Consider the following 22535-nt stretch of genomic DNA (forward strand, 5'->3'; position numbering starts at 1 on the left):
AAGCCGACGGCAGCAGCTGCGCGGAGCGCAAGTGCGGAGACCTCCAGAACGGAATCCAGTCGTGCTCCAAGGTTTACTTCAGCGGGTGCTACTGCAAGGATCACCTCTACCGGAGGAAGTCCGACAACGCGTGCGTGGGAAAAAAAGAGTGCTAGCAGCAGCGCGTGTGTGTAGACGATGCTCATCACGTGAAAGAATAAAAAAGGCATTGCATTTATAGCAAGAACAAGGTGACTTGTCTTCGCGGGAAACGTTGTCTTAGGGTTTTTACAGGGAGTGTGACTCGCAGCTTCCTATTTTGGTTTCAAGTTAAGTACAGGGTGGTGGGGTGGTCATGAGAAAAAAAAGGCGTAGTGACTGATGACGATGATTGATGACGATGAATTTTATGGCACAAGGGCAGCTTTGGTCAAAGTGCACCATGGCACAAGGTAGTTTTCATTGCGCAAGGTGGGGTCAGAGACCCATTTCCCAAGCATTTCACCCTAAAGAAGCCGAGCACCAAGCAGGGAAAGCTTGTAACCATTGTATCACCGGTGGATACCCGGCGGCACTGGGGCGTAGTGACTGTGACTGTTTAAAACACGGAGGCACTTGAAATATATTAAGTGCGTACGGTCCACATGTTGGTACCCACGTGACTTTACATTTTAATCTGGAAGAAACCTGCAAAGACGATGGGTTAGAGTTGCCCATGAGAAAACTTCTACTAATTTCTAATTTATGTTCACTACAACGTTCAGGCGGCTAAAGGTTCACGCGTGCTTCGACAACAAAACATGCGAAAGAAGAAAAAATAGCAGGGTGAGTAGACATGAGAGCGGACAGACTACTGCAAACTAAAGAAGGCCCTAATGAATAGTGCAGCTGCTGTGTGGCTATCACTTTGAACACTCTCCATTACAAAAATGGCTCTAGTACCATCGTTACACCGACGCCGCCCGAACTGAACAGCTCCGAGCCGTAGTCTAAGCGGACGGGTAACACCATCCTCGTCTTTTGGACACTAAGGTTATGAAACCTCAAGAAGCCGTCCTTGATATCTGAATGCTGGCAAGCTTATTTTTGACTACGCTGCAATTACATCATAAACAGCTCTTTCGCTGATTTCTTTGTTTCTCAGGTGGTTTTTGCATATCATGAACTTTTAAACTCGTCTACCCATATCCTCAGGGCGCTGCGGCGGCTCAGCGGTTATGGTGCCCGACCACTGACCTGAAAGAAGCGGGCTCGAACCCGCAGTAAGCTATCCATAAAATCCTAACTAAGCTAAAATAAATAGAATAAAAAAACGATGCACTCTCATATGAATAAACTAAGGCTGAAATCGTAACGAAATGCATTCACATTTTGAATTTAAGGCACAGGAGCCGACAATAGGACCGTGGAATGCATTAATTGTTGTAATCCATTAGAAGCTGCTGCTGTCAATTTTCCTCTCCTTTTAAATTCACATGCAAAGTGCCTCCATTACTTTACTGAAGCTCAGGTTGAACATGCAGGTGTCTTCTACGGACAGTTTCCGGTGCACGGTGTACCGGACACTAATAGACGTGGGGGTGTCACCTGTGAGGTTTGGTTCCGGCTGCTGTGGGACCCATCCTTAATTTTCTAGATACACTGACGAGCCTGGTCTACGCTGTTAGCTATGAAGCAAGATTAATTTTAGGTGTCAGGATATATTTCAACTCTTTCACGTTCTTCGACGTGCGCCCTAAATCTAGTACACGTGAGGCCTTGCCCTTCACCTCCATGGGAATGCGGTCGATGGGGTCAAGAAATGAACGCGTGAATAGCGTCATCTGTATATTTTGGTTTCAGTGGAAGAGGTTAGTTTTACAGCAGTGGGAAGAACTTCAAAACTTCGGACGCATTTGCGCGCGGGATCGGACGCACGTCGCCAGTGGGTGGTTTAGTAACTATGAAAATGTAGGCAGAGGGAGGAGAGGGAAATTAAAAAAAAAGCAAGACAGGGCGGCAGTAACGGCATATGATGCTCTCGTCTTCAATTAAGTACAGGCGCTAACATGCAGATGCGGTTCCTTTAGAGCCTATTAAACATTTACTGAGCAGCGCAGCAGAATCAGAGTGATTGCTAACTCGCTGATATTCTCATAGTGCTTTTTTGTTTTTCTGAGCTATAATTTATGGTCCGTAATCATTATTTTCTCATCGCATTAGTGAGCCACTGATTTTCCAGCCACTCTTCTATCTCTCTCTAAAAAGTTATATATATTTTTATTTGGCTATTTCAAGATTTTATTTTATTTCGATTTTTGGTCACCGACCTTCTTGGCCAATCACTAATACGTACGATCTATTACTTGGACATAAGACAACAAGACAGCGTCCGCATGTCTATCCAACATATTGTTGTTGTTGCCTTAGTGACATGACACATACCCACCAAGGGGGATTGGCCAACAAATGCGGAATAGGGGACTTACATATTTAAGCATGTCGTTTTTAAGAATCGTGGTGGTAACGAAAAAGAAAGTAATTAAACCTACATACATTTGCCTGTCCATTATTGCTCGACGAGGCTGGATAGCATCCTAATAAGCTGGGGAAACGCGTGAGGCTCCGCTTATGGCACACTATGTTGCCTGGAATAGAGAAGTCCGTACGCACTCTATGGACACCCAATGAAGGTGGTTGAGCTGGTTGCTAGTCCTAGTCCTGTGAATGCTGCCGGCAGGTTCTCCGCCATACCGGCAGTAAGTATAAAAAGAAACGTCATCATTCTTGACATCGTGTAAAGTTCATCTGTGGTGAGAGATCGTACATATATGGAACCTTTTCTAGTTGCTGCTCTTGTTCTAAATTTTTTGCCTGATGTTAGCAAGCACCGAGTAGACGAAGAGAAAGAGGTGTACCTCCAGCTCCGTCGCTCGTGCTGCCGTGGCGTGAGGGCATCGGCCGAGCAGGCTCCGGCCAGTAGCGGCTAGCGCATGCTGCCGGTCCCGCTGCGCGTTGCTGGCTCTCGGACGCCATGTTCGGCTGGGGCAAGGGGACGTCGTCGGGCACGGACATGAGCGTCGCCGGGCACGCCTCGCCCACCAGGAGGGATGCCAGGTAGGAGCACCTCATACGGCCACGCTGCCAGAACGAGCTGCGGGCCCATCGAAATGGTCTCAGGTTTACAGACCGCATGAAACCCGCCAATTAATTTTAAGTACTGCTGGGCTACTGTCGAGAGTACGATACTTGTGGTTGGTTCGGGAGTGAAGAAGACAGCGTTACCTTCGCTGATAGTGCGGTGGAGACAGATTTGCCTAGTCGTAGAGGTACTCTTTGACTTCTTAAATGCGCCGAGCACTGTGAATTCTTGCCGAATGTAGCTAGCCACCCTTCTTATGTCTGATTTTATGGCTGATGAGTTTCTACATTATGATGCAACGTTTTATTATTAGCATCAGGTCAAGGGAATACGACCAATGCCAAGAGGACTATGGATACTTCAATGTGCGCTTAAAGAGTTGTGGGGTGCGCAGGAACCCACAGGATGCAGTAGTGAGGTTGCTATATTTGTGGTGAGGAGTTAATTGGTGTGAACTCCTCTAGCAACAGCAAAAATATGTTTATTTCAAGCTGTTGTTATCCTGCCAATAAGTGTGCTGTGTGAATTGAACCACTTGGCTATATTTCTTCCTACAGAACAGCGTCGCCATTCTGATCGACATGTCAACTTCATAGGGGAGGCCCTAAATTTGCTTAAATGGTTCTCTGCTGCTGCTGGGCCACAGCGCCAGGGCAGCATCAAAATGTCCTTCACCGCCATTGCCCTCCACCCGGTTTACTAGGTTGCTTGAGTCGTGCACTACCTGCGACATTGCTCTCAGTATTCCCACTAATCTTGCCATCACACACCTGACATGGTAAGGGGACATTGAAATAAAATATGAATGATTTATTCGCCCTTCTGCACCCTCAGAAAAACCAGGCATAGTTACGTCATTTTAAAGACGGGTATACCACTTCTTCGAGACCTCACCGAGTCTGAGAAAGCGAACGAAAACGAAACTAGTTTTACGTAAATTTCTCTCCCATGCAAACTCAGTTTTGGACGAAAACATATGTTTGCAATTTTAGGGCACTAATATTTCAGCTTAGCTGCACTTCTTATTCCTCGTTAGTGACTCTGAAAGATATACTCGCTTTATGAATTCATACTGTACCCCCTTACATGCTCATTTTTCTCCAATGCGAAACTGCAGTGACCTGAGTGTTCATGGTCGAAAATGAACGCGAAGAGAATTACTCGGTAACGAAGAAATCTACGCAGGCTCTCGCCAAGCAGCAGAGAGCGCGAAGAGGCCCAAGAGGTGTCGCTGGTGGGGAAAGTGCAGAATTCGGACTCTGCCGTCGTGGTTGTGCTCGGCGGCATCAACCTCCAGGAACCTGACGACATCTCGGCCGGTACGCGATTCTCGATGCGCTTTGAACATGTCAGTGCACATGCCACCCTACGGCCGCAGTGCATTGGGTATTGCTCTATAATACTCTCCAAGGCACAGAGTCACTCGCTAATGAAGCTAGCTATAGTCGGATATAACTCAAGAACGAAGTGGCGTTTCCCCGTCAAGACCCCCTTCCAGCCAAAGGCGTTTGCCGATTTCCATATGCCAGCTAGCCTGACAATGCAGGGAGCGGCGTCAAAATGCTAGGGGGGGGGGGGGGGGGGGACTGTTGGCAACAATGGAGGGAGTGGACTACCCCATTTTATCTGCCAATCCCTGCTTTGTCACGCTAGCAGGCGCATGAGCACCGGGCGACGCCATTAGCTGGAAGGGGGTCCTTTGACAGGGAAAAACATTTTTGTTCTTCAGTTGCAGAGAGTGGTATTCTCTTGCATTAAGAGCTGCACTATTCCAGAGTTCAGGGATGATATACAGGATAGTAACAAGTGAAGTGATACTGTCCGCCTCAAAGGGAGCGTACTTGGTTGCTTTGCTCTGAACATTCGATTTTACGTAGACGTAGGAGAAATACTTTGACATCATTAAGCGGTACAGCCCGCAACAAAGTACACGATGATGTCTCAGAGTGTCTAAAACGCTGTTTTTTAGCATTGCTTTCGATTTAACCATTTCATTGTGTGATCCGGTATCTTACTTTTGGGGAATAAATTCGATACGACCCGACACAAGTAAAGGAAACAGCGAGAAAATGCTCCTTCCGAACGTAAGGATCGTGCTTGACGTGAATGTAAACCTCTTCTTGGGTTCTACTGAAACGAGGCTAAGAATCACGCACAGGTTGTTTAGGGTATTAGGCGTGTGTGTCGGATTGTTGCGACTTGTCCCGACTTATTCAAGTAATATGCGAAAGAGCATTTCTTACAGAAACGAAACGCATTGCACTCTTGGCGCATGTTTCCAGGCTGCCTTAGCATTACAAGCACGTCCTTCGAAATACACAACGCTCTAGCATAATGAAAGATGTGTTTTGCTGCAACTCTGCTTTTATAGAGATTTCTTGTTTGGAAATAAGAAAGTGGTATTGCCGCTATATCTTGCTTCTCACAAAGGTGACTTTTTCGAAAAGACGACTTTTTAGATGTGCAGATATCTAGAGGCTGCACGCCGCTTGTAAGCGCAGTCTTTACTGGTTCTAAGGGCTGCTAGTGTTACAGGCGAGCTCATTTAGCCTGCATTGTCGCCGAAGGAAGAAATCGTTAGCGAACACAGCACAAGTACAGATTGGGGACGGTGTAAAATTCACCTGCTCTTCTTACATAACTGCAGGGAAGTCAACGTACGTGTTCAAGCCTCAGCTGAACCAATGGCTCACCTTTCAGCCTCTGCCCGAGCCGCGACACTACCACGCCGTCGTCTACTACGCGGGCTGCATCTTCGTCATCGGTGCGAAACGGGAGTCATTTGCTCTTTTTATTTGTCAGTCCCGTCAGTTTTTTTTCCTTCAGCCCACTAAAATCCGATCCGTGCTTCACCGAACTTTTCACGAAATTGACTGCGCAGTACATTTGCATACATAGACGCGCATTTATTCTGCCCTCCTCTTTCCTGGGTTGGAGGCACCAGGTATATGAGTGAAGTTTAGCAGAGTTAACAGAGTAGCAGTTGTTATTCGAAGCATTCATTGTGCCCATCGGTATTAGAAAACTTTGTCATATTACGCTATGCCTAGAACGTATCGTCGTTTCTTGTTAATTTGAAAACAAAACAATGCCGTGTTCGGTCCCTGATGACGAGGGCGACGTTCCATCTCTGGTAACGCTGCTACATTCTTCCCTCAGCCCGCTTGGGGTGGTAGCGGTTGTAGCAACGTTATTTTGAAGCAAAACAAAGTAAAAGAACGCCTTCAAAAGTGGGCTTCTTCAAGAGTCCACGGACCAGTGCGTCGCTGAGAGCTCTGTCCGCTAGCCATGTTTGGCGAGCTAGTTCAGCAACTCGCAGAGCGGCCTCCCATGCGGAGGGGGATGGATGAGTATAGAGGTACTCCAATGAGTTGAGGGCATTCCCTCAGATAGTGTGAGGGTGGCCTTTGCTGCCCCACATGTTGAACAGAGGGGTAGGGTCTACGTAGGGCGTAGCGATGAAGGAAGTAGGGTGAGATGTAACAGTTCGCCCGTGGTCGCCGCTGGATCGCACTTTATTTTGAATCTAATGTACTGTTAGGTGGTGGGAGCATGAAACGGCTGTTAGTGTAATGAGTGGTGATTTGTTAATATCGGGTAGAGCCCACGAGGTTTCCCGCTTGGGCTTGGGTGTCAGATCTTCTGGGGCCCGGAGGGGTAGCTCTTGGGCCATTGCTTGAGCTCGCTGATACGTGGATAAAGGCATTCCCAGGAACCCACGTGAGGATTATCTCTGAAGTAAGCGTGTCTCTTGATGCTATAATGCGTTGGAGGTTGTTGTGGTGATGTCTTGCTGGTACTGACGGCAGGCAACTTGGGAGTCCGCGCATATTTATGATATTGGGATCTTGTGTAGCGCGTATCGCCTAGCCAACGGCCACACTTGTACTGTATTTTATATCCGTTCGTCCCAGTCCTATGCGATAGTCTCCTTAATTGAACATGAACCACCAACTTGCCCAGCTTTCTTCCTTGTCCGCGCCCTCAGCCTTCGTAGGGTTGTTGGTGTGGGTGGCGGCTGCGGCCTTTATGGTGCCATCCTCGTAGGCGGCTAGAGTGGTACGTGTAATAGCCTCGTAGGTTATCTTTCACCGCGTCCAAGTAGATGTCCGGTTTGTCTCTGTAGTGTCTGGTGTAATATTCAACTCGGGACTGGTATCTTCCCCTGCGTAGCTCGAGGTTCACATGTCTGGGTAGAGATCTGATCACAGTTGGCCCCGCATGCCAGGTGGGATAATTTGAGAGCTGGGGCAGGTGAGCACGTGGTGGGCGCAAGGTGGAGACACAGTCGGAGATGGTTGGTTTCTGTGCTGGTTAGTCGAAATATCAGGTTGCTTCGTTCGGCTTTGAATACTTCCGAGATAATGTTATAGCATTGTAGGTGCTAGTTATGATTAGGTCATTTGTGCTAATTGAGTGGGGTAGGCGGAGTTCTGAGGTGGTCGCCTTTCTAATAAGGTCAACAACCTTGCCTTGTTACTTTTTGATGAGCAAGTGATAGGAAAGGTCAAAGGTCAAGCGGCTGGTGAGCGAGCCTTGACATATTAAAGACTTCCTTCTCCCACAAGCGGTAATTGCGTGTGGCCACCCTGCGGATAAGAGCAGCGATTTACTTGGTTTGCTTGTATAGGTTTTGTAGTCAAGGTTGCATCTCAAGTGTCGTGTATCTAGAGGACAAAGACCTTGAGTCTATTGACCAGCGCGTGAGCATTACTGTGGACGAGGACACCTGCCTTGAGCGTGCACGGCAGCGCGTGCAGTTCCATCTAAAGTAAGCCATGCGTGTCCGCAGGCGGCTACAGCCCCATTGATGTGGTGGCCGGGAAGGGCGAGGCTCGCGCCCAGCGGTCGGTGTTCAAGTTCGGCGTACGCGAGAAGAAATGGGATAGGGTGGCCGACATGCTACACGCACGGGCTTGCCACGGGGCCACCGTGGTTAACGAAAAAATTATGGTCGTCGGCGGAAAGGACCACAAGGGAGAGTGAGTAGCAATTTGCTCCAAGATGCTTGCTTTGTTTTCTTGTTTGCTTGGTCCTCTGTACACAATGAGCGCCATTTTGCACCCAACCTGACATTGATAATACTGAATTTTATTTTGTATTGACCTAAAGTGTAATATATGCAAAATTAACACATTATATACTTTTTTAAAGAAGTATACTTGAAGCTTTGCCGAATGACCATAGGAAAGAAGGAAAGGCAGAAAGCAGGGATGGGCGAATAACACCTTTTCAAACCGAATCGAATACGAATAGTGCAGTAAATATCGAATAGAATAGTGAAGAAACAAAATCAAATATCCTTACGAATACTGGCTACTTGTGGTGAATATGGGCTACTTGTAGCTTGTGAGGAAAAACAACGAAGCTCTAGCGGCGTGAAAAAAAATGTGAAAAAAAAGAGCGGCTCTTAGACTGGTGGATACGATACTATATGAGTAGTCTACAATGACTAGGTTTATTCTTGGACTGAGGAAGTAAGGATACGCCGGTACAAAATAAGATATGCAGTACTTCGTAGGGCTGCTGGTTTTGTTGTGTCCGTATAAAAGAGACATGAAAACATTTATGGAGAGGAAGTGTTAACAAATATGGTCAGAACCATCGAATAAGTAGGTGCTCCGCGGTCATGTTTTTAGCGGTGATACCGCCACTGCTTGCGAAGCATACTTCACGCACGTCCGAACGTTGCAAATCTAGTGGAGTGGATGAAGATTCAGGCTACTAGCACGCTGTAGTTATGCCATGTACCACTCCCAACTTTGCGACGACTGTCACAACGTAGATAGGCGCAGTGGCTTTCAGACACTGTCTGAAATATCATACTAAAGAAGTTCCTAAAGAATGTCTTATTTTAGGATAAGAGAGAACACCTTATCCTCAAGATGTTTTCGTTGACGGCTATAAAATAAAGCTGGCACAAGTTTTTCAGTGCTAGTACTGAAAAAACCTTTGCGACAGAAAGGAGGGTGCAAGTAGCTCGGAAGTTTACTTGCAAGGTTTGTGAGACTGTACGCTGTAAGATTTACATAATCGCTCCATTAGATTTGTGTGGGTGAGAATGTATTTATACACCACACTATTTCTGTACTCCCCCCCCCCCCCCCCCTACAATGCACGGACACGCAGGTACCTTGAGTTACGGCATTTTTTCGTTTACTAGGCAATAATTATAGAACACAGCAGAACTAATCTGTAAGTTCAAAATAGATACCTTTGAGGTGGGCGTTCTTATCAGAAGCACAGTAGAGAAATGTACAAGTCAATAAGTTCAGAGCCTGAACTAAATAGATTTAAAATGAAAATAATGAATTATGTTTAAAAAACGAGAACAAAAAGCTAGAATGGGATGCGAGCTAATAAGAGCGAATGCAGCTGGCTTTTTCTACATTTATGGCGCTACCTTTTAACCGCGCAAACCTGAGCCAAGCTCTCCTTTTTTTTTCAACAGTAGGCAAGCAATAAGTTCAGAGCCTGAACTAAATAGATTTAAAATGAAAATAATGAATTATGTTTAAAAAACGAGAACAAAAAGCTAGAATGGGATGCGAGCTAATAAGAGCGAATGCAGCTGGCTTTTTCTACATTTATGGCGCTACCTTTTAACCGCGCAAACCTGAGCCAAGCTCTCCTTTTTTTTTCAACAGTAGGACTTTCGGTACTCGCGCAGGATCCTTCAGTCTGTGGAGGTGTACAACCCTGCGTCCGACGCTTGGGTTCCGTACCGCAACTTGCCTCTTCCCCTGATGGGCTGCGGGGTGGCCTACCTGGCGGGCATGGTGTACGTGGTGGGGGGCGTCACCACCAAGAAACAGGTCTTCACCGGCATGGTGCCCGCCGAGGTGCTCTCCACGGTGCACGCCACCGACACCAACGAGCGCACGTGCGTATAACAGAGCGCCGGTCGTAGAGCTTCGTCTCCATTCGCGCCAACAGTACGCAAGCTGAGCGGCTAATGGGCCGCACGCAACAAGCGTTGCTATGAAGGCGAAGGGCATAGCACCAGTTAAATTCATCGCTTAGATAGGTAGCCGCACTGCAGGCTCATTGAGTCGAAATAAATATATACCTTTGCTGGATCGCAAACCTCTTAATTTATAATGCATTAATCAATATCTCGTCCCATAACTACTATTGCCATTTATTAATGGGTTCAACAACTGAATCCAACATTAACAAGCTGTTTCTATTGAAAAAAGTCTTGCGTATTACTGAAGACCTAGCATGTACACACACACTGAAGCTATTTTAAAAAAAAATATGTTCCCAACATTCAGCAAAGGAACACTCGAAAGACTGATAAAGTAATTTTATCAAGGTTATGAAGGACATTGGATGACAATCCCTGAAGATAGAAAGTTCCCAGATATTCCACTAATTACAGCGATAAAATGTATCAGGACCGCCTACCCAAATTTCTCAACAGTTTTCATGACAGAGGTAAAAAATATTGCAACCTGACTCCATCAGAATTCATTGCTCATGATCAGTCACACATGATAGACAAAATCCAGCCCTCACTAAAACATTTCAATGCTGCATAAGTGAGAGCTTTCTTTGATTTTGAGGCTCTTTCAAAATTCTGAACATTGCGTTATGAACATTTCTGCTTTCTGTGCATTGTAGCCGCAGTTATCTTTTACCCTATGAAACTGCTCCTGAAGTTATGTGCGTATGCCTCTCATTGGTGCTGCTTGTACGGGCCTCGGGGGCTCCTCAAGCTGCATGCATCAACTTTTACCTCTAATACCTCCGTTAGAAAGCATGGGAAATAATGAATGGACATGGTGTCAAAGTGGGCGTCAGTGCTAGGCTGACGGCTGATCTGTGGTTAATAAAATCGAGCCCTCACCTCATTCAGTGTAATGTTGCTTTTCTATGCGAGAGCATGTGTATAAAGCAATTACCAGGACAGGGTTTAAAACATTTGAAGTTTACGAGAAAATTCGCAGAAACCGTCAAGAAGTTGATTCAGGTAAAATATATATATATATATATATATATATATATATATATATATATATATATATATATATATATATATATATATATATATATATATATATATATATATATATATATATATATATATATATATATATATATATATATATACCCCTTTTGCGCAGCTTGAATCTCATATGAAGCAGTGACGATCATATGTCTAACTGTCATAAAAAAATATCCCTACGAAAAATTTATTAATCAGGTTACCAGTAAAAATGGTTCACCTGTTCTGTGAAGTCCGCAAACCTTGACATTGCTATACCGTATCCGCCGCGGCGGCTCAGTGGTTAGGCGCTCGCCTACTGATCCGGAGCTCCCGTGGTCGAACCCGACCGCGGCGGCTGCGTTTCGATGGAGGCGAAACGCTAAGGCGCCCGTGTGCTGTGCGATGTCAGTGCACGTTCAGGTGGTCGAAATTATTCCGGAGCCCTCCACTGCGGCACCTATCTCTTCCTTTCTTCTTTCACTCTCTCCTTTATCTCTTCCCTTACGGTGCGATTAAGGTGCCCGCCGATATGTGAGACAGATACTGCGCCATTTCCTTTCCCCCAAAACCAATTTTCACTTTTTATGCCTCCAAATTCATCTTTTTGTCCACAAAAAGCTAATTAAGAAAAATAGCGACATGCTTCTTTGAAGCACCCGGTATAAAGCAGTAAACAGGACAGCTTTTAAGCATTAGCACTTCAGGAAAAAAATTCTTGAAATCGCCGTTAAGCGAGTCAAATCTTAAAAAAATTGATGATGGCCTAGCTTAGTTAGGTCAGCTTGAATGGTTGATGTTTAATGGGGGTTTAACGCTCCAAAGCGAGTCAGGCTATAAGGGACGCCATAGTGAAGGTGTTTGGAAATTTCGACCACCTGGGGTTCTCTAACATGCACTGCGATTTCGCCTTCATCAAAATGCGACTGCCGCGGCCGGGATCGAACCCGCGTCTTTCGGGTCAGCGGCCGAGCGCCATAACCACTGAGCCACCGCGGCGGCTCGGAAAATAAAAATGTCTTCAGGAAAAAAAAAAAAACAGGAGACAGTACAAGTTATGCTGGGCTTCTCTATATCCCCGTGAATGACAGTGGATGTTGCCGCAGAATGTACTCGAAAACATTCACACTTCCTACTTTGGCGGTCTTTTTGGAAGGTGTTCTTTATAGTTTTGTATTGCGGTTTCTGCCACTGTTCTTCACTGCAGCTGGGTACGACGTCCAAGCCTGCCGGAGCCCCGCGCCTACTGCACGGCGCTCACCATCCACCACGAGCTGTGGCTGGCGGGTGGCCTGAAGCCGTCGGGCCGCGACCCGACCGGCTTCACGAACGTAGCCGACGTCCTGGCGTTCGACTCCCTTCGAGGCCGCTGGGAGTTCCGCTTTAAGCTCTCGCGACCCCGGCACGCCGTGGCCGCCGCCAGCGCCGACGACCGCGTCTACGTGCTGGGCGGCATGAGCTGCCTGGACGGCACCTCGGTGGAAGACGTCGACGTGTACCACCGGCAACGGCTCACCTTCCTCGACTGCGAATGCCTGCCCAAGAAACTCACCGGTGGGCGGCGCTTACATCTTCTCGAATGAAGCACAATTTAAACCTATATCGATACTTGAAAAGGCAGATCAGGCAGGAATCGTTCTATGGTAACTCTAGAGGCAGTGAAGCAGTGCCCTACTCTGTGAAGCTAGGTCAGGGTGTCTTAGAACGCTCAGCTACAAAAAGAAACTTAACGAAGAGGATGACACATGTGCTGCCAGTGGTAAATCTGTAGAAACGATTGAACACTTCATACTCAAATGTGATGGCATTCATCCGGATGTCGATGCAGGCACAGTCCCTCTCCCTGAAGTTCTAGGGTTTAGACATAATGATCGTGTAAATAAATCTGCGGTGGAAGTTAGCAAAAAGCGACTGGAAGTTTGGTAGCTCAAGAGCAGGCAGGTGATATAAGGCCAGAAGTGTGGAACAGAAAACGTATATAAAGAAAATGGCGAATTTTAAGAGCAATTTATTAGAGTTTAACTAAAACGAAGAAAAAAATCCTAGCATGGTGGCAACTGGCACCACCCCGTTTCAAAGGGGATGCTTCTATCTTCCATCCATCCATCCATCCATCCATCCGTCCGTCCGTCCATCCATCTACTCTGATCTGCTGCAGTGAAAACTACGATATTTTGTTTCATGAGTTTTGTTTAGGATTGGGGAGACTTTTTTTATTAAACTGTATGCCAGCTACGTATTTATCAAGAAGCTTAAGAGTAGAGTGATCTGTCTCTATCTTGCTAGCCGTTCACTTAGGTTGTCTACACGAGCGCAAAGAAGGTAGCATACGATGTTAATAAATCTGCACAGGACTGGCAGCAGTCACGGTACCACCGGAGTCAACGGATGGGTCTGGCTTGAAGGTGAGGCGCTATTTAAACTTTGCTTCTAGGGCTCTTGAGGAACATTCACGGTATTTCTTGCGCACAAGGTGATCGTGAAAACGTTGAAGCAGTGGCAGCAGGCAGCCACTATTTGCGTACAATACAGTCATTGATAATGATAAGGAAGGTGCAGTTTTGCTCCACAAGGACTGCTTTTCTTTTCGCTTTGTCTTCTGAGTGCAACCTGTTTCAATGGAGTGATCCAGCGATAACATAACAGCAGTATAGTGATCACTATGGGCAGACGACATGAAATAACCTTGCGATACTGGGGAAAATAGCCTATTATATTTTTATGTTCGAGTTCTTCCTAACTAGAGCGCTAAGTATTTTTTACCTAACATAAGCTATCAACAAATACCACGTTTGTTAGGACAAATTCAATAAGATGTGACGTTTTATTGTTTTGAAGCGTCGTTCTCCGGAAAGTTCCGTAGCGTAAATGCTTTAGTAAATAACTAGCGGTATAGGCGTAAGCTTCAAGATCGAAATTACGAGTACTAAGGGCTCTTTAAATAAGCTACCGGATGAGTAGACTATTTAGTAAGCTGGAGGACTGAATGATTCAGCCTAAGTAAATCTAAAAAGAAAACGTAAAAGCTGCTCAAGTTCTTCCTGCCCTTTTTCTTTTCGTCTGTCCTGCACAGGTGTTTGACAAGCAAGCCTAACAACTTTTTTCTTTACAAGTTACTTTATAAATAGAAATATCTCTCTTGCGGCTCTCTGGTTTGCGTTCGCTTTGAATATTAGTGACCGCTCTGATTTAGCAGACCTTAACAAGAACCTTTCTCGCGTGCACCACAAATTTTTGCCACCCCCAAACTGTCTTTTTTTTGTTAGAGTGGCCCAAGTTCCAGGGCTCCTTCATCACTGAAGCTGGACCAGGGAGACCAAGACAAGAAGAGGAGGCCCCACAAGCCGGTGAAAAGCGTGGTGCGTGCACTTTAAGACTCGTCGTCGTTTTGAAGCAAGCAGTGCCACAGGCAGCAGTGGCGGACAAGTGCAGGGCTTCGAAAATATACCGCAACTCAAGACGTGCACAGCAGAGATAGATGGAGACACAAGAGCGCCCACTTTATAAACTGTATTCTGCCTGTCCCTGCTGTCCTCGTCTTGAGTTGAGTTATATATATTTTCAAAGCCATGTCACCTTCCCTCTAGCAAACGGCGAAATGAGAGAAGTGCATAAAACACCTCAAAGATGCTGCAGATTAGCCTCGTGTGTGTGTTTCTTTCTGCTTGGCATGCGTTTGTTGGCTGCTGTTTTCCAGTATGTCACATTAACTAACAGTATCGTGTGTGTGTGTTCATTTCTGCGTGTCGTCTGCTGTTGGCCGTTGTTTTCCAGTATGTCACATTAACTAACAGCATCGTGTGTGCGTGTGTTCCTTCCTGCGTGCTAGCGATTTTTTTTAGAATAGGCTAAAGGTGACATCTGCTACAAACGGGCTATTCTTAACACAGTAGATTGGCATCCGGAATCCGTGAGTCGCATCTCTCAATTATCCCAACCGACTCAGATATCTGTTCAGTTACAGCTCCCAACACTGTAAAACTATTGCGTGCTCATTTTTAGGGTTTCTAGCTTCTTCGTGCATATACACATATTAGTTTTATTAGATGTTGATATATATATATATATATATATATATATATATATATATATATATATATATATATATATATATATATATATATATATATATATATATATATTAAATTACGGGAATTGATGCGATTGACAACTAATCACAACCGAGACACTCACGCAGTACGACGACAAGGACCGGTCCACGGAGGAAATCGAAGTGTCCCCGGACGTGCGCAAGAAGACCCCGCATCCGAGGCCCAGGACGGATGCTGGCGACGTGGATGACAGCACTCAAGGGGTGGGTTGCTTACGCTTCGCAAGTCTTTGTGTACTTTTATTGAGATACCGATGCACATAAGTGGAATCTAACGCGGGCAAAACTGCTGATCGCCAAAATTTCTGAATAGAGAGGGGATAAAAAATGGTGAGCGAAAAAAAGGTTGCCTGCCGCAGGAGTCGTCGAAACTAATATTCTTAGTGGTGCCTACTCCTAGGAAAGAATAAGAGTGGAAAAAACTTCACAGAGTCATTTAATTACCTTGTGTGTTTGGAATGCGATAATATTAGCTGTTGGCACCTTTGCCGGAAGTGGAATCTCTTGTGGTCAACTGACTTCAGTTCCCTACAGTCAATGGGAATTATCCGGTCTAGTGGTGTAACTTGCTTTCAGAATTTGATGGTCGAATACACATTGTTTTCCCTATGAAGCCTTTAATGCTATCGCATTACCAGAAGAAAGTAGAACATGAACAGAAAATGCTAAAGGAAAAAGTGCACTACGGTGGACATCGACAAGAGACCATACTGCGCATGCTGAGCCCACTTCAACGCCGCCTTCCTGTGGTGTTTACAGGAACTTCTATTTGGGCTAGATGGTTCATTTCGTTAATCAAGAACGGCCTTCACTCTTGGCAAAAATCGTTGCCAGACTTTTCGTTTTTGTCTGCGGCGAAGAAGTGGCTTAGATAGATCTGCCACTAATGCTGCCTGTGCTGGCGATCTAGGCCCACTGGCCCCCAGGCCGTCTAGCGCTGGAGTCGAGCACCTTCCTTGGCGTGCAAGAGATGAAGCTGCGGACACCGCTAAGCCGGCCCAGCATGCCACGCTTCTACCACTACGTGCCGGTGGCACCCAGGAACGACCCGCACCACGGCATCACGGTGCGCGTAGACGACGACTTCAAGCGAACCAAGTGAGCGAGCCGCCTGACAAAAAAGCGAGGGGTGGGGTAGAGATTGAAGCGTGCCTCATGCTGCTCGCTGTAAAAAAATTACAGGGCCGCTAATTATTACTTTAATATGTTGGTAATGCGACAGCATTAGAGCTGTTGATGCTTGTACTGAAATGTGACCTCACTTCCCGTCTACTGACGTCATGTCCTGTCTGGTGAAGTCACTTTCCTACAGCTAATGAGAGAATTTCATGACCGGTGAACATAGAGGGAGAAAAAAAATTTAGGACAGGCCGTCCGGCATTTTTTTTTTTTGTAGCCGGAAGCGAGGGCTCAGCCTCGCCTGTTGCACCGTGGCCTCAGCGTGGTTGCGCATGCGCAGCTAAGACAAGGCGAGCAGACGATATCGCGCCGCGCCACTGGCAGCTTACAGGCGCGCGATGCAGACGTGGCTGCGCAATTAGTCAAAGCGTCCCAGTTGTCCACGCTAAAAAACATCGGCCTTCCGGCACGTTTTTGTTATCCCTCTCGGATAGTTAGGGCGAGACTTTTCTCTTACGGCGACATATTTTTTTTTTGCCGATGAGGCTTTGAATGCTACCGCTTTAAGAAGTACTTACAATTTGCAGCGGAAGGCTGTTGTTCCGGCCTGTGTGGCGGGCTCACGGGCGTGTGAACAGCTGGCTCGGGATCTCTGATCCCAAGTTATGAGGCGGAGTGTAGGGATAAAGTCAGAAATAGACGCGCTGCTTCTTTGGATGTAGAGCTGGTGCGGCACCGGATAGCCTTCGCACACTGACATCCGTTAATACCGTCTGCCCATTGCCCTTTCTATTACCCGCATGACAAATCATCGTCGGTGTCCTTAGTCAGATAACACGCGCCCTGTTCAAGCGACTCTAAGTGGATGCGTCTTACGACCTGCGATCTTATCTTTCCGTGCTGTGTATGTGCCGTTTCGGTGACGTAAAATGGCAGATCATTAAAAAAAAGCGAACGTAGATGAGTTGTGCATAGTCAAGTGACCACTGAGCCACTGAACACATTTTCCAGGGAGGTACTGGGTTTGCGAGATGCCAGCGGACTTCCACCTTTCGCCAGGAAGTTGCGTAGAGTCAAGCAGGTTCAGGACGAGACTCTTCCGGTCATCCTTACTTTTGGTGGACTCGACCCCAGGGACCCACTGAACTACGCCAACGGCAAGTTGTGTCCGAGGCTCATCAATTAACGTATATACTTGATGCCGCAACTCGAATAGCTTTTCCTGAGTGGACTCATAAAAGATACGCGGCCAGCAGAAAGTGAGCGTTGATTTAGTCTTACGGAAGGAGTACAATACGGCTTGCACCTGCTTGGCGCTGGAATCGAGGATATCGGGCTCCGTATGCCGCAGAGCTGCCTCAGCGAGTTCATATTAAGTGCGGTCATGCTTATTGGCGCGCATGTTGTGGGATAAAAGAAGACCTCTGCAATCTCATGCTAGTGTGATTCGTAAATAAAAATTTGCTGGCTAGCAGGCGCACTTGACATAAAACGCATTTGCGGCTTTAATAGTGTGTATACTTGTGAGCCCTTCTGGCTGAATTCAGGAAGGGCGTGTGTGCTAGCATTTATACAATACACGCAAATAATTTTGAATTGTGGAGTTTAACATCTTGAAGCGACGCTCGGGCAATGATTTTCCGCACTGTGGATTGCTCCGGATTAATTTATACCGCCTGGAAATCTTTAACATGTCTTGATATTGCAGAGAACACAAGCGTTTTTGTATTTCGCCTGTATTGAAATATGGCTCCCGTGGCCGGGATCGAACCCGCGACCTTACAATGAGCAGCCGAACAACACACCGCGGTGGGGTAACTTCATGCAAAGCGTTGCACTGAACCTTGGCTGGGATTACTCCGAATAACATCGAAATATTTGGCCATCGCCTAAGCGCGCCTTGAACAATTCTGCGCAGGCCGCGTGGTTCTGCACTACCACGTCCTCAAGAACCGCTGGGACCTGTGCGGAATGATGCCCGAGCCCCGGAGCTACCACGCGGCCGTGCTCATTGGGAACACGGTCTACGTCACCGGTGAGGCAGAATGTCTTCCCATTTTTTTCAAGGCCATTTTGACAGTACACTCACCGAACGGAGAGTGAATACACGACCACCGTTGTGCCCAGAGCAAACTTCGGACGACGTTTCCAGCTTCCAATAATAAACGAAAAGCACTTTATCGCCGAATTTCGGTGACGCATGCTTCGCTTGTCTTAATTTCTCATGTAACATTGATCGTCATGCATGTGATCTGCTTCAGAAAGTCGCTGCTGAACGGGATGAAAGAAATACGAACTAATTCCCTCGTACCTGAAATTTCTCCCCAGCCCCTTGCACAAGTACTTTGCCATATCAGCGCCGCGGGTCACTTGGTACGGCCGCATGCACAGCTGCATTAACAGCTAGTGCGCATGCACTCAACACGTGCTTTTGCTCATGTTTCTCCCCTTGCCTCTGTCGCCATCTGCAGGTGGGTTTGACCCCGACACGCGCAAGTGCGGCGAACTGGTGGCGTGCAAGACCACGTACGCCTACGACATTGACAGCATGGAGTGGAGCCGCAAGGCTGACATGAAGATGGGCCGGGCGGCGCACGGGGCGGCCTGCTTCCACGACAGGATTCTCGTCTTCGGCGGCAGGGGCCGCTTCGGACGGTGAGCGCCGAGAGGCGTCTCGGAGGCTTATTTACTTAGACCGTGTGTTTGTAGCGTCCGTCAGCAAAAAGGAGTGGTGGCTGCGGAGCTCAATGCGACATTTCCACACACATATACGGCTTTCTACCGTGGCCATGTTCCATCGAATCTAACCACTCATCTCATAACTAAAAGGCAGCTGTGTTTTTTGTTCTAATCTGAAAGTTGTCTGATTTTTCATTGTTCGTATGTTGTGGATTATCGTCTTGAAAACTTAAGTGGTGACATGCAGGACTGTCCACTATACAGGGAACACATGAGCACCAGATGAAGATGAAGCTCCGCAGAACGTCACATCAGACTAATGTGATGTGTGCATTACTGCGAAAGCCGCCACGGTGGCTCAATGGTATGGAGCTCAGCTCCTGACCAGAAAGGCGCGGGTTCGATCCCGGCCGCAGCGGTCGCATTTTGATGGAAGCGAAATGTTGGAGGTCCGTGTACTGCGCGATGTTAGTGCACGCTAAAGAACTCCAGGTGGTCGAAATCATGCGGAACCCTCCACTATGGCGTCCCTCATAGCCGCCTCACTTTGGGACGTTATATCGCATAAAAGCGAAAAAGCATTGTTGCGAAAGTGCGGAAACCATAGCGGCGCTCCGCTCTGTCTGCACCTCCTTATTTTGTCCTCATGTATCTAGTGTATGGCGCATACGTGTTAACATTAGAAGTGGAATACCTGTAATTTGGCTCTAAAGTTGTGAACCTTTGCGTAATATCCTCTTTATAGCGGCTGCGTTCAATGTCATCAGGGTTTGAACTATTGTATTCTGAAGCACGCAAAAAAAATTTGCACACCACCCTGTCTGTTTATTGTAGCATTATTATTATTAATTGAGATAGTCATGTAGGCTAAGATGTCGGAATCGGGTTTCTGGCCAATGAATTCGCTACCCGGTGGCAGAAAGCAAGGTCATGTGTACGGGATAGTATAAACTAGAAACACAAATACTCCATTCTGCATTAAATGTCACTAACACTACGTGGCTGGCTTCGGTACAAGATAGAGCTCTTCTCTATTCTCTCAATCTTCTATTTTGTTCAGTGAGAATGGCCTCGGCAGCTAGAGACACGAGAGCACACAATGTTTTTGCAATGTTTGCAAAGACCATGCGCACAGGCGTCGTGTTTCCTTTGTAATAACCCGGATGGAAGTGGCTTCAGGAATGCAAAATGGCGCAGGGGATTGACTGTTTTACGCTGTGGCGCGCGTGTTGCTGGCGAGTCCGGCCAGAGGGCAACCATCTTGGCTGTTCGCAGGGCCGTCGCGTCGACCGAGGAGTATGACCCGGCATCGGACACATGGAAGGAGTGCACTCCTCTGGACGTGCCCCGCATGGCCGTGGGCTGCGCAACGGTCGGTGACGTCATTTACGTGGTCGGCGGCATGATTCCCGAGACTGGCGACTTCTACCGAGCAGTGGACAGGGTGGACATCTACTGCCCCAAGACCCACACGTGAGTCTCTTCGAAATGATTCTGAGCTGTATGCGCATCTTACTCTATCGCCGGCGCCTGTGCAACAGTAATCGCTGTTGTGACGCACAGGTGCCTCTTCAACGAATGTTCGGCTCAATCTTCACAATGCGAGAACAAGCGTAAGCAGACTAGAGAGGCGCTCAAAGCAAGGGAACTGCGCTACAGGACAGGACGTAGGTCTTCTGGCCCTTGAACGTTCTTTCCTGGGATTGGATAATTGGCGGAGTAAAGCGATGGAGTAAAGTTTAGCTAGACATCGAAAGTTTTCCAGTGGAACAGCAGAAGATGCGTTAAGAGTTCAGTCAAAGGAGATGCTACAAAGGGCTTCACTGCTGGTTATCCACCTCAGCTGGTCCGAGGGCCCACCGCTGCCAAAGCCCCGGGCCTTCCCGGCCGCGGCTTGTCTGGACGGGAAGCTGTGGCTGGTGGGCGGCTGCTACGACAACTCGGAGCCCGGTCTGCCACTGGTCAGCCTGCGTGATGTGGACGTCCTGGAGCCCAGCGGATGGGTGCACGTAGGATGCACCGTGCACTCGAGGCATGCCGCCGCCATCGCCGTCGCTGGTGAAGTTTTCATTCTTACACTCTTCAAGGGCATTATAATTCTTCTGCAGGCAGTTAGTATGTTCCTGATAAGAGCGGCATGCACATGAAGTATATCAAGGGTCCCAAGCTAAGATGATGTAAGGTTTTAAAGACAATGTCTTAGTGGAGTGGAACTAGAATAGTGCTGTTGAGATTCGCGTGGGCTAGACCGCAGTATTTTTCTCGCGCTGCAAAGAAAACATGCTCTAATTTCTAGTTACCTAACTCTTTGAATGTTGACTTCAGGAGTAAAAGTGCCAGCTGAGGAGCTGTACGTCGTCTTGAAAACAGCTGGCTGATAAATTTGCACCAAGCTGCGACACGTAACGCAGGGGCTTCAGCGTTATGTCTGAGTGTGTGGGGAAGGGAATGAGAGGCCGTAGATTTTGCAGTGCTGAACCGAAAGGAAGGCAAGGAAGGTCCACAACTGTGGCAGTCACTTTGTACTTTGTAGTCCTTCGTCGCGCGTATGTACAATATGCCTCATCAGATGAGTCCACAGACGAAATACGCAGTCGAAATGTAGAGACGAGATGCACATATGAAATGCACAGACGAAATGCACAGACGAAATCGACAGACGAAGTGCGCAGACGAAGTCCTCAGACTATGTCCACAAACGAAGTCCTTTAATCAAAATAGTAGCTAGCGGTCCAAGGCTCTCGTCCGGAGCCTTCTTCTTTTGGTTTATCAACAATCCCATCTTCCCTACCCTCTCTTTACCGTTGATCCCCATATTCCCTAAGTTACTCAAGGTGCTGCCACAGTCTTGCCAGGCATGACGTGCTATACGTAAAGCTTGATGCGTCATTATCGCCATTTCTGATGAAAAGCAACGCGCGCGTGCCATGTTTCTTCTTGCAGACACCAACATCTACGTCATTGGCGGCACCAGCAGCGTCCTGAACGGCCCCCTGAAGCGGCCGGAAGTGTACCTGCAGCTGGACGACTGCTACAAGTTTCCGGCTGAGTACCCGGAAGCCATGACCGGCATGTCGGCCGTGTGCGTGCCCCCTGCGAAGCCGACCTTCCGCAGCCAGTCACTGACGTGCATGGTCAAGGACAGGCTGGCAGAGTAACAGCGCCACAAAAATTTAACTATAGTACGCATTTATTTCAATTCGATAAACGTTCCCTTCTGCTGCAAAAATTTCTTCGTATAATAATAATAATGTCAGAAAATTATTCACAGGATAAAAGAATACCTGTAGGCATTAATTCTATGTAATCAAGAGAACGTATTGTATCTTGGGGAGCGCCGCAAAGACAAATTCTCGGGCCGCTGTTATCTTTAATTTTAAGCATGACATTAGCCTTGATATTACTGTTAATATTCCACCGTTCTAACATTCTATTCATTTTCGTTGGCGGGCCATTCTGTGCGGTCCATTGCTTGTCTGCATTACTGTGTTGGATTACAGAGAGTGTGGAACAGGATTCTCGAATAGTGATGCAAA

General features: G+C 47.1%; 1 protein-coding gene across 1 annotated transcript; it reads left to right on the forward strand.

The window, feature by feature from the left end:
• Positions 1 to 2882: 2882 nt before the first annotated feature.
• Positions 2883 to 22263, forward strand: LOC144100009 (alpha-scruin-like). Its single transcript, XM_077633058.1, has 16 exons — positions 2883 to 3075; positions 4286 to 4419; positions 5748 to 5864; positions 7893 to 8082; positions 9771 to 9983; positions 12298 to 12644; positions 13443 to 13495; positions 14357 to 14449; positions 15289 to 15405; positions 16112 to 16299; positions 17332 to 17477; positions 18239 to 18355; positions 18792 to 18975; positions 20275 to 20472; positions 20843 to 21057; positions 21943 to 22263. The coding sequence occupies exons 1-16, from the start codon at positions 2993 to 2995 to the stop codon at positions 22155 to 22157; spliced, it is 2610 nt and encodes an 869-aa protein (XP_077489184.1). The 5' UTR covers positions 2883 to 2992; the 3' UTR covers positions 22158 to 22263.
• Positions 22264 to 22535: the final 272 nt, after the last annotated feature.

The sequence above is a fragment of the Amblyomma americanum genome, chromosome 8 (assembly GCF_052857255.1).
Source record: "Amblyomma americanum isolate KBUSLIRL-KWMA chromosome 8, ASM5285725v1, whole genome shotgun sequence".
Taxonomy (NCBI): Eukaryota; Metazoa; Arthropoda; class Arachnida; order Ixodida; family Ixodidae; genus Amblyomma; species Amblyomma americanum.